The sequence below is a fragment of the Chelon labrosus genome, assembly GCF_963514085.1.
Source record: "Chelon labrosus genome assembly, chromosome: 4".
Classification (NCBI taxonomy): Eukaryota; Metazoa; Chordata; class Actinopteri; order Mugiliformes; family Mugilidae; genus Chelon; species Chelon labrosus.
The window spans coordinates 14,592,711-14,605,242 of NC_140340.1; the positions used below are offsets into that span (position 1 = coordinate 14,592,711).

General features: G+C 41.6%; 1 protein-coding gene across 1 annotated transcript in view; it reads right to left on the bottom strand.

Annotated features, from left to right (window-relative positions):
• Window positions 1-610: 610 nt before the first annotated feature.
• kif5ab (kinesin family member 5A, b) overlaps window positions 611-12,532 on the bottom strand; it is a 51,294-nt gene continuing 39,372 nt past the window's right edge. Inside the window, exons 19-28 of the mRNA XM_084543565.1 lie at window positions 12,297-12,406; window positions 10,450-10,551; window positions 9,854-9,914; window positions 9,667-9,738; window positions 9,412-9,516; window positions 7,021-7,237; window positions 4,588-4,858; window positions 3,933-3,991; window positions 1,302-1,329; window positions 611-887 (exon numbers count right to left, since the gene is read on the bottom strand). Of these exons, the coding sequence (XP_084399691.1) occupies window positions 818-887; window positions 1,302-1,329; window positions 3,933-3,991; window positions 4,588-4,858; window positions 7,021-7,237; window positions 9,412-9,516; window positions 9,667-9,738; window positions 9,854-9,914; window positions 10,450-10,551; window positions 12,297-12,406 (1,095 nt within the window). The 3' untranslated portion in view covers window positions 611-817. The remainder of the gene's footprint in view (window positions 888-1,301; window positions 1,330-3,932; window positions 3,992-4,587; window positions 4,859-7,020; window positions 7,238-9,411; window positions 9,517-9,666; window positions 9,739-9,853; window positions 9,915-10,449; window positions 10,552-12,296; window positions 12,407-12,532) is intronic.

A 12,532-nucleotide genomic window follows, 5' to 3' on the forward strand; every position in this document is an offset into this window, starting at 1 on the left:
AGAAATCACCCTGGCAGCTGGCAGTGTTATAACTGCAAGAGAGCTGAGACCAAATAGCCTCTAAAGGCACACTGAGGCTTCATAAGACGGGGTATGCTCACATATTAGGTTCTAAAAAGTTGCTATTCTGAAAGAATAAGAAAAGAACATTTCTATAAATAAATGTACTTCCTGTTTCAACCTGCAAGCTCCAATTGCAAATTGGAGCTTGCAGGTTGAAACAGGTTAATATTGGCACACTTCATGGATCTATGCAAATGTCATGCAGAACAATCAGTTCAATTTTCAGATCAATTTTATTCATATAGCATCAATAAAAATCCAAATTGTCTCTAGACCTTTTCCAAACCCAGAAACTGAAACCCTGAGGCAAGTATGAAGAAAAGGATGGCAAAAAAAAAACCTCCCTGTTAACAGGAAGAAATGTTGAGTAGGACCCAGTCTATATGGATGAATGAATCTGCAATCTGCAAGTTTTAATAGTGTGAGATTTGACACTGCTATTATTCAAGTGTCTTTAGTTGCCATTTTAGGCCAGATTCTTGGGTAATAAACATTAATTTAAAATAGCAGATGGAATTTTAATGGAGCAGATGCAGTTTTGATTTTTATCAAGCTTCAAAACCACTGCCGCACAGTGTGAAGTTGATTTTTTAAACTCCTGCGGCCACCACAAATAGAACAGCAGCTGTTAACCAGCAAACGATGAAGAGGTTATGGGTTTTCCACAGAGCAGAATATCATATTTCAGGGGGGAAATCAGACCCTCACTGAGGAGTTTCTCCATTTTTCTGGTGGTCTTACCTCCTCAGAGCTATTAGCTGGCCGAGGCTTCTGGCTGCAAGTTGTAGAGTTTGGCTGGGTCCTGATTGTCACAGACATCAGTTCTGGACACAGAATTCACATTCAGACACATGCTAACCAACACACAGGAGTCACAGGGCGTCGCAGCGTCATCACCAGCAGCAGCCGCAGCCGTAGCAGCAGCAGCAGCAGCAGCAGCAGCAACAAGGGGGCAGCGATGGAGCAGGAAGACAGAGTAGTGAGGGAGGCAAGTCAGTGATGTTAGTTTTAAAACAGAAGCGGGATCCGACAGTGCATGCAACGTGAATGTCTCACATCTTGTTACCAAACATACTAGAAGTCAGTTAACAGCAAATTATCTCCAAAATAAAAACAATACTTCAACCAAACTGTGGCTAGGCCGTCGTAGAAGATCCAAAATAAAACACGAAACATCAACAAAGCCAAAGATAGCAACAAGGGTTTTGCAGTAATCGTGAAGCGTGCGCCAGGCTTACCTGTTGTCATTGATATCTGTGGTGTTTCCTGTGGACAGAAAGAGTGCGTAAGGAGGCAGGCGGGTGCACAGTGACAGGGTTTGTGGTGTGAAAACTAAGAGGGAGAAAGTGGGTTTAACTGAAACGGCTCAAAGCCATTGAAGACAGATGGCTTTGCAACAAGCAGCTGCATAATAAGGCTGGTTGATCAAATAATCACTTATTGTACAATATTTGTGAAGCAGAGAAATTTTACTTGTCAGGAAAAGATATGCATGGGTCATTATAAACCACTAGGACAAATGGAAAATGCTGCAATGTGGGACCAGGTACACGTAATATTAACAAGAGACACAAGTGCAACAAATTAAAAGCTCTCTTCCAGAGCGTGTCTTCAAATTAAAAGCACAAGCTTCTTAAACAACTGTCATTACTGGAGGAGCATAGCAAAGCAGAGCGTGGAAAATGGGACCTGGCTCTGTTTGCATTTCCTGGATGAGCTAAATAAATTTTCCATGTGTTTTGTGCAACGTTAAAATTCCTGCTAGCCCCGGCGCTTTATAACTGCAGTCCTTGGAGACTTGTGTTCTCTCTGAGCAACCCTGACAGAGATCAATTTCACAAAAATATTCACTAGACTTTGTGTTTGACACAACACATTGGCAGCCTTGCATAACAAGAAGCTTCAGTTATTCCTCCAGCAAGCCCTTCCGAATGTATTCATTGTTATGCATGGAAGCGAGTTTATTTAATTTGCTTGCAATTTGCTGAGCTGGCTACGTATCACGGGACCACACGCTTGACTGGATTATAGGGCTGTACAGTTTAATCCCTCAAGAAAGAAAAAAAAATATTGAGACAGTTAATAAAAATCGTATCCCATCAAAGCAATCTTCACTGTCAAGGCCACACCTAACTTATTAAAGTAGACGTGTGGTGTACAGGACTTGCAGAGCTGTTTGGATATGAACTGTACACTTTCCCATAAGCTCTTATTGAAATTCATGACACAGTGCCAGAGTGCAAATTTCTAGTCATGAACCAGAAGGAAATCTGGCCTGGGAAATATTGACTTTCTAATAAATTACAGTGAACAGTCACTTTACTTGTAAAAATGCCATGTGTCCATTTTGGGAGAAATACAAAAACTTAAAAATATACATAAGCAGCTGAGCAAAAACTAGTATTATCACAGGCAAAAACTGCGCAACATTAGCATATCTGGCCCAGAATATTCCTGATGGAAGCAAAAAACTAAAAGTCTCCTCTGGACAGTTACATCTGATATCGAAGCAGATCAATACGTTGTCTCCAATGGGCAAGATGCACTTAGAATTTTAACAGAATAAAGATAAAGTGTCCAATTATGTCTTGATTCATGGAAGTTTCCATGTCAATCAAACAGTTGTTGAAGGTTTTGTAAAAAGGGCAACTTTGAACCTTTTGATTAAGATTACTTTGTCAATTACAGCATCAAATTGTTTCTTGTCAAACTATGATTTTTGAGTTTGAAACTGTAAAATGCCACTGGAAACTACGGGAAGAGTTTGATTTAAGATGATTTAAGATGGGACTCAAACTAAAACACTAAAATACACGTCAAATATTTTTTTTTCCAGTGATGGTTTCAGTCATTTTAGGTAGTCAATACAATGTTGATGCATGTTCAAGTGTCAAATTTTTGGATAAGTTCCATTTTATTTACTTATTTGACGCTATAGAAACAGGATATGACATAATGGTGACTACCAGTTGCCATGCCAGCTGCTCTGTAAAGCAGTCCTGTGGGACTGTAAAAGTTAAAACAAGTACAGTGTATAATCCAACATTTCTTTGTAACTGGTGGAGGTAAAGCAGAAAGAAAATGCGAGTGAGTCCGGCGGAAGTGTGGGTAGGTTATTGATATCGCGGCTCCACTCCCATACTGCACAGACTCTGGCTCCAGAGTCGAAAGATGGCGCTGCCAATGCAAGGAATTGGCGAGACGTTGTCCATATTTATGCAGTCTATGGTTCTAACCCAGTTTCTGACTTTTATTGATAATCCTGAGAGAATCAAAGAGGTGTGGTGTTGTTGTTACACAACCTAACAACTGTCATCACTGGGTCAGAGGCTGAAGTGGCCATCCAGCCTGTCTGTCGTCTATCAGTCTGAGTAATGACACTGGAAGCCTAATCTGTGTCCTCCAGAGCCTGTCGCTGATGGATGCAGACACACACACACACGTTCAAACACGAGCCGGCACAAGCACCTCGGGCAAAAAAAGTATCCCACAATCAACTGCACATTTTTCTTGGTGAGTTTTAAAACCTGACAGTTTGTATCCTGTCAATATATGGACATTTTATTTTATGCAAAGATTGCTGACCTATATTGAGAGCCTGCACCTCTCTCACCAGTGGATCAGAGCTGACGGTTGAATCTACTGACTACGAGCCCATTACATGAAGATGAAAGCAAGAAAAAAAGGACTGTAATGATTGCAGCAGGGCAACCACTATACACAGGTTTAAAAGCCAGCACTCAGTAAGAGTACATAAAACAACATTCAAACATAATGGCTGGTATGATGGCGTAGGCAATCACAGAAAAAAAAATGTATTTATCTCTCCTGAATTTATCTCTAGTGAGCTTCATGTGGACGGGGCTCACCATTTTCTGAATCGAGCATCTCTGAAGTGTCCGCTTGGCTCGCCGGTTCAGTCGGAAGCCTGCGAAAAACAGAAGCAGATGTTTCAAAATCGTGGCTTTCATTTTGCCGTCTGAGTTCAGCAAGACAAAATGAATGTAACTGAAAACTGAGAATAATTGCTCACTCAGGCCGGAATACTACACAGCCATGTCAGAACAGATTACGGATTGTGTCGCATCACATTAGACACACAGGCTTAGCTTCAAGATGACGGTTTAAGCTTTTCACAAGCAGAATTCAGATAGTTGGCAGGTAGAGGTATGATATTTAATATAAAATTATTTTATATTAAAGTAAATAGAGTTTTGAGAAAACAGCTTCAGTTCAGAGTCCACTTACTAGGCGTTTTCTACGCCGTCTTTGTCTGTGGACGGTTGTTATGAGAACCATACTGTTGCTGAAGCCTCCAAATTAAAGTTATTTAACATGTGTAATTTTCATGTCAGTGAGTAAGAGAGTGAGGCCAGAAAAGAGGACTTTTAGATCATTTTGTTGGGGTCAATGAATGAACATAAGCCAACGGGGCACGTGTTAAGATAATTTTCTCCATCTACTTTTGTGTTTCTGACATGAAGATGTTCAAAAACTCTGCCACATTGAACTGGGTTTACTCACAAGCTATTCTGAACATCGTTGTCGCATGTGTCGTTGTTCTGGGAGTTGAGGTGTTTGGTGTCGCTGTTCTGGTTGGAGATAGCCTTGGGTAACCTGGGCTCACTGTCCGGTGTTGGAGGAGCAGCAGAGGCAGCAGGAGCAGCCGATGGTTTGTTGTTGCTGTTGTGGAAGACAGCATTGCAGAAGGCAATGGGGTGTTCGCTGTAGCCTCTGATGAAGAAGGGGTTGGTGGGGGAGCAGGCTGGATAGTGGCCTGCACGCACAGGTTTGGCTGTAAACAGTACCAGATGATTGATATATTGATTGATCCATTCATTCAGAAAAAGACATATTTATTAGGCCCTGAGGGATGTTGCTACTCAGTGTACTGTAGTTGCAAATAACACAATATTTTGTATGCCCCAGGAACGCTGAGAATGGATTATTAGGCCGCGCAGTTATTCCCAACTGCTCGGGCGCAATCCTCAAATGAAAATCATTATTCTGAAAACGCTCGCCCAAATCAATAGCTCATTTTCTCATGACAGCAGGATATGCATCTCTCATTTCTGCGGTGCAGTTATCTTCAGTGGAACCAGATGAGGCAAGCTAGTGATCAAAATGGATTACACTGCCCTTCTAATGATTCCCATTTCTTTCAAAATATCATGCTGTCATGTAATGTGGTGTGCTGGTAATTATTATTTTTCACACCTTCATAGCAGGGCAGATTTCTCAAGAAAATCCTTCTCAAGGAAACCACTGTTTCCTTGTTTTTCCCCTTACTGGCTTTGTTTCTCTGAGCCTTTAAGGATAGCAGTTTCCTTGAGAAGCGTAATGAGGAACGCTTGTGCTTGCAACTATTGTTTTTTAAGAGTATTTTTTTTAAAGTTAATTATTTCATTATGTTGATACGACAAAAGTTGTTTTTTGGTGATAATTAGTCTTCTTGAAATAAGAAAGGTAATTTTCATGTTATACAAATTAGACGATACTGGGTTGCTTCAGCAGTCAGGCGACAAAGTATAAAGAGCAACAAATCTGTAGTGGAAGATGGTTGGATGGATTAAAAATAGGACTCTCACCAAAGAGATCAGGATTGGTGTCATACGTGAAGCCAGAACAGAGAATGTACCTTTTGTTAACTCTTTATAGGGCACTCGTTGAAATACCTGGAAATTCAAAATTTCAGCCCTAGTCTTATTGTAGGGCATCAGAAGACTTTTTTACTTTTGTGAATTTTTTTTCATATTCACGTAGAAAATCAAGGTCAGTGAAATATGGTTCCTCGCCCCATAAAGGATTAACTGGTTGTTTTCAGTTTTCAGTTACAGTCTGGTTAAGTTTAGCTACCAAATCTACTCTGCCAGGTCTTGGAAAAGATCGTAGCTCATTCTCAAATAGACTCTTTCACAATGGTAATCATGTCTTACAAAGCCAGAAAGCCTTTCTGCCAGATAGCCCTGAAGACAAACTATAACATTCAGATCAGTGCTCATCATTTAAATAGACGATTAACCTGGTTGCCACTTCATAGTCGAGTGCACTTCAGGGATTGTACAGTTCAGTTATGGATCCTCACTGAGAGTAATGACAGTCATGAAGACTGTGATCAGGTGTGATCAAATACGCCAGAAAACTATGTCTGAGTTCTCCATAATTGTCCTGTAATCACAAGAAAATAAAATAAATTTTCTACTGATAAATGATGATGATGATGTCTCCAGAAAGACCAAATGCTCTTGGTTTCTGTATTTTTGTCTAAATAGTCTACCTAACAGTTGTAGTCTTCCAGGATAAAATCCCTGTTTGGACAGAACATCAACTTTTGTACATATCAATGTGTTCGACAACGGCAAACCTGAGTTTCAGGTACTTTCACTTCCTGAATACAGAAATAGTTCAGTACGGATACCACCGTCAGCAAGGAGCAGCGGTTTGCTCGTGTGGTGTCTAAACTATGGTTATCCGGCAGGGAGAAGAAAGGACATGACAGAGGAGAGGGAGTGAAGCATACAATGGATGTAGTGTGTGAGGAAATCACAGCAGGGACATAAAAGGGATGGCTGCGCCATGCCGAAGCATTTTTCTCACTGTGACTTGCAGAGGGAAAATATCAGATGTGAAGGCATAAAATGTTCTGGTCTGAATGTCAACATGTAGATTTTTATTTATTATTTTTTCTGTAATAGCCTTTTCTGCTGCACAGTATAAATTCCCGCAGTGACTACATGAGAAATGTTCTTAAGCCAAGGAGAAAAATTAAATATCATTAAATGGACTAGACATGAGAAGGGCTGTGCATGTGAACTGCTTTCAGACTGATTATAAGAAACCAATTAAAGTCCTTAACAGCAGCAGAATTACGTACATTAATACCCACAGATCCAATTTACGCAGCTTATAAAGAAATGACACATACAGCAGCATAATGTAACAGGTGTTATATGTTACCTATCTGGGCAGCGTGGGGCCGGCGGAAGGGATAGCGGGCTCTCATCACATCCTTGATTCGCTCCACCTCCTGCTGGTAGCGGCGGCGGTCATTCATGGCTCCCTCCTTTGCCTCCTTCAGCGCGCCCTCCAACGCCTTAACTCGCTCAGCTGTATACCGAAGACGTTTCTCCAGTTTCGGAAGCTCGCAGCGAAGATCTGCATTGTCACGCACCAGCTGCAACGCACACAAGAGACAGACACACAGTTTGACCAACATGCCACAGATGTTGATGGTGACCTTGTTTGGGATATATTCTTTACACTTTCACCTTGGAATAATGTTTTTAATGTAATAAACAGTACTTTTTCTATATTGGTCAACACTTGTTTGTTGTATCACTGCCAATGGAAAAAGCATCTCCTTTTTTTTGCGCTAGAGAGCATTGGATACTATAAATAGAAAGAAATATAAGTAGCCATTTAACCACTAGGTCTAGAAGTGGAAAGTCTTTGTCAGTTAGAGCCAATCAGCGCAGTGGGGCAGAACGGAGTAACATCAAGTGTGACCAGAAAAACGTCTGAGGATAAGATCCAAACTGCCTTTTATGTTGAAGAAACACACTGCACGGCAAAAAAAACAGCCTCAGAGGAAGATATACTCAGTGGAATATAAAATAAATTTGGAATCTGTCTTAAAACATGGTCAGGCCTTCATCTTTGTTACAATTATGGACAAACACAATCTGGGCCTGGACAAGAGAAAAACTGATTCCGAGGGATAATATCAGGGTGGCTGTCCGCCAGCCATCTGTGGAATAGTCTCAAGGGAGGCGTTCACACCAGACATCCAAACAATATGGATGAGCTGACGTCCTCTTTAATGTTGTGGCAGAAAAGATCTGCAGCTGGTAGAAACACTTGGTTATTCCTGCTATACGAGGTTCCACTACTTATTTTTTTTTCCAGCAGTGTTTCAAACATTTAATGAGTCTGTACAATAAAGAAAGAGATGAATTATAATTATGTGTAATTAGCTTAAGGGCGATAAAGATTTTATGACTGATTATGCAGAAAACTTGTTTTTTCTTGCCTATAAAACTACTTAGCTACTGCACTTTACAAAACACTATGGGGTAAATGGAGAGAGTTAAACTGCTGCACCTCATTGATCGTAGTGTTCTTTAGCTTGAGCATGTAATAATATGAAACAACTCTAATACATAATATATAATGTACTGCTTGTTTACGCCGATGATGCAGAATCAATGTGGACATTTATTGATTTTAAACTGCAGCATGTTTCTTGGTGGGAAATGCTATGTTGTGAAGGTAACGACTGAGCATCTTAAACTTTGACAGTCTGCTGCTGTGTGATCGTGAAAGCTGATCCATAACCTGCAGAGATGCTGAGCTACAACGACTCAAGAGTTTCACAAGCAGGTGAATTTATCTAACAGGCCCAACTTTCATGAATTCAGTATATCCACCAGAGGTTTGGCGGTGGGTCATTTTAAAAGAAAAAGAAAATGAATCATTGAAGTAAGATTCCCACGGGAGGTAAGTGATGTTATAAGAGAAAATCATGACGGTTTTGTGTGTGTGTGTGTGTGTGTGTGTATGCGTGTGTGCGTGTGTGCAGATAGACGGGGACAGAGATACTCGCAGCCCCAATGCACTGTCCACTGCCTGTCTTTGCCTTATCAGTTTCTGCTGGGAGTTTTCTTATTTATGACCATGACTTTGGTCTTCCATTCCCACACTATCAGCAGGTGGTGGATAGGGTTGTAGTCTCCCAGCAGCCACTTTAGGATTGGTTTTCTGCCTGACAAACTGCTGCAGTGCAGCTCTCGCCAATCTGCCAGCCTGAGAATATGCGCCAGTCGGCCAAATGTTTAGCACGTCAACACTTAGCCGACTGCTGTAGCCCATTTAGGAATATTAAAGAATGATGTGGAGTGTGTGCGTTTATGAGCACGGGGTTGCTTGTGAGAGTTTGTGAGTGAGCTAGAGAGAGGAGAGTGAATGAGAGCGCTCATGTGAGAATGAATGCGTTTGCGTTTATCAAATCTGAATCACTGTTTTCTGCTTGGTGCCTCCTTGCGTTAACACCTCCTGCTGCTCTGTTTTCGAGGAGACTTTCATGTGAATTTGTCGCAGTGATGATTGATGGTCCTAGAGTTACTTTTGCCCCTAGGAGAGCAATGACAAATGGTGCACACTTCCGTGTATTTTAATTTGTCTTGCACTTTTTGCCTTTCTCATATATTGCATCAGGCTAAGACGTATCCGAGTTGCCGCTGCACCACAGTGAGAACCAGGCTGCCAGGCCAAAAGAAACCTGATCATTTGTCTTTATTTTAAAAAAGGTAGACTGGCAAAATGTTTTCCTCCTCGGCTTCTTGTTGTTACCTGTTTGTGAACTTTTGTAAGCTGGTCCAGGTTGTTTTCAAGAAAGGAAATCTTCTGTTTCTGGGTGATATATCCCCCAGTATCATCGGGCTCCATCTCTGCACTCTGTCAATAGAAACAGAGATCTTTCAGCATAGGGAAAAAAATACGGCGCTTTTTAAAACCTTTTTTTTTTTTTGCATTAAATCGAATTGAGTGGCATGTCAGTATGTGGTGCATTAAAGCACCAGTGTAGTTTAGTTATGTTTGGCTTACTTTTCTAACTCGAGCCGTGAGGTCTTGAACAAAAAGCTTGCGGAGGTTGTGCAGGGTGTGGAGCTCACGGGCCTACAGCGTGAAGAGAGAAGAGGAAATAGAGCAGTTAAAGCTGTTAGATAACATTTAGTGGATCAGAGGCATCTGAGGGTAGCCATGAGAATTGTGACAGCCACTTTAGACTTACGACAGTCTCTTCTAGCCCTTTGAGATCCTGCTTTGACTGCTCATGACGCTCATGGAGAAACCTACGGATAGATAGACAGACAGTCAGACGGATATTGAAAATTCTAATTGAACTACCCAGATGATTACCAGAATAATTCATGAATAGAGAACAAAGGAGGCGTAGACTGGCTGCCCCACTCGTGGGCTGCTACCCATCTGCCATCTGATGCAATATGCTGCAAAGGTCAGTTCAGAAGGAGGCCTCTTAACAGCCAGCTGCTACCTTATTCCAAAACTCCACAATGGAAACGCAAAACGAGGTAGACAAGAAGAATGAGACCATTAGAGAAACTGGCAAAGCGAGGGTTAAAACTGTTAGCCTCCCGCTTATTTTAGCCACAGTGTGTATAACTGCATTATTCCACGGAGAGTGAGTCGTGTACTGTAAATAGAATGACAGTAAGAGCTCCAGAGGAGAGAGAAAAACAAACAGACAAAAGGAAGACAAATGACGCTGAGAAATGGGAGACGTGAATCAAAAGAGGCAGCTTGCCCCAAGGCCTCCATATGGTGAAGTGTTTGAAAGCCAGCCAGGACAGTAAAGCAGCCACTCACATCAGTTCCTCCAGCTGCCGGCTCTTGTGATGCTCCTTGCTTCTGAGATGTTCGAAGTCGCTGTGCAGTTGCTCCAACTCCAGCTGCTGTTTCTGGTTACAACTGAAAAGATAAAAACGGACTTTAAATATTTAACAGGTAGCAACACATAATACATAAAGACAGACAGACTGCAAATGGAAATCAGATGTCTTCTATTTAATGTTTGACATAATGTCTATTGCTGTAACCTAAGTCCCACATTTGTTAGATTAGAGTAGCCTGACAACTACCTTACTCTCATATGACGGAAAAATTTCTTTCTTGAGTCTGATGCATATGGCTCCAGCTTGACATGTGCACGGAAGCAAAAATGATTGAGAAGCACCATTTCAGCAGGGTTAAGATTTATTTTTGCCCTAAATACACATCAAAGCCGCACTGGCCAGACAAGCATATTGGCAGACCGCAGGGGTACTTGGGTGGGCCAAGAGTGTAATTAGGTCAAAAATAAATAATTGAAAGGAGTATAGTCACATGTAGTTTTCACAGTTATGGGGAACTTGTCAAAAAGGTACACACCTGAATGTACCACTGTGTATAACCCAAATTTTGGTGTTAAAGGAAATATAGTGTTTCTAATCCTTACAACTTGGAAGAACCCACTTTCCCTATTCGGTTTAAAGAATCTGAAGGGCATCACTGCTCCTATTTCTCATGCGTTCTACCTCACTGACATCCATCCATCCATCCATCCATTTTCCAAGCAGCTTATCCAAATCAGGCTGTGCAAGCAGGATAAGCAGAGCAGCCCCAAATGGTCTTTTCAGGCAGAAATTTTCTGCAGCTGCTCCTTGGGTGTTAACAGACACTCCCAGGCCAGCTGGGAAATGTACTTTACTCCCCTCAAGAGGGTCTGACCAGTGGTCTCTTCCCATATGTCCACGCTTGGTATAGTACATCATCAAAACATGGGACCTGAAGGGACCGCTTTTCAGTTGGGCCAAACCAGGCTGCTTCTCAGACCGAGGTTCAGCAGCGGCTCAGTCACAAGTAATCCAACAATACAGTTTCCACACCATGTAAACCACCCACACGTATCCATCTCAGCCACACTTACAGCTACAGCAGGGCCCAGACTTTTTTAGAGAACTCTGCTACTGAGACATGAGACGGCACGGTACTTTTTCAGAGCTGGAAGTAACCAGATTTGGATGGGACTGAGGGACTGAGGGACTGAGCTGTGAGTGAGAACCTGAGGACAACCTGTCAATCAAAACTAGGTCAATATCAAAGATACCTGTCTTTGAAGCCTAATATGACCAGCACACTGACAAGAGCAGATGAATTTAGAAAATGTAGATGTAATATCTCATGATATAATTTGACTATTTTTGAATCAGGACTGGTTTCGATATCGATTAATAAAATTAGTCCATTCGAGGGAGATCCAAAACATAACAGAAGCTACAACTCTGAGAGAACCGTCAGGCATTAAAGCTGAAAGATGTGCCGACTAAAGGTAAAATACCGTGGAAATAGCACGAATCTCCAAAACCAATGACAGCATTTGTTTTTGTGAAAATTATGAACTGGAATCAAAATGATTCAGAAAGCGTTACGCGGTCCTGATTGGAACGGGAGACCTGAAAGGAAATTAAACTTTTCAGGCTTTGCATGATTGCTACACAAACCACTCTCAAACATACAGGTAAATACTGGTAAGATTTATCTATGGCAACATCATTACTTTAAAATACGCCACTCTTTTTGTATTCTATGTCAACAACTTGTTTAATGGAGTCTGTATTCTGAAGACAGGTTGATTTAGCATCAAACACGGAGAAGAATTGCAGTGAAACACCGACTCAGTTAAGTCGTCGATGATCTTCTGCTTTTCATTGATCTCATCTCGAAGGCGCCCAAGCTGTTTGCTGTGCGTCTCACGGTGCGACTCCATCTGCTGCTCCAGAGCCCTCTAAGGTAGTGAGAGAGAGAGAGAGAGAGAGAGAGAGAGAGAGAGAGTACCGTGTCGTGGGAACAAAAGGAACACAAAATGACTAAATAACAAGGAGAAAATTACACACACCGGTGCACATGTGGA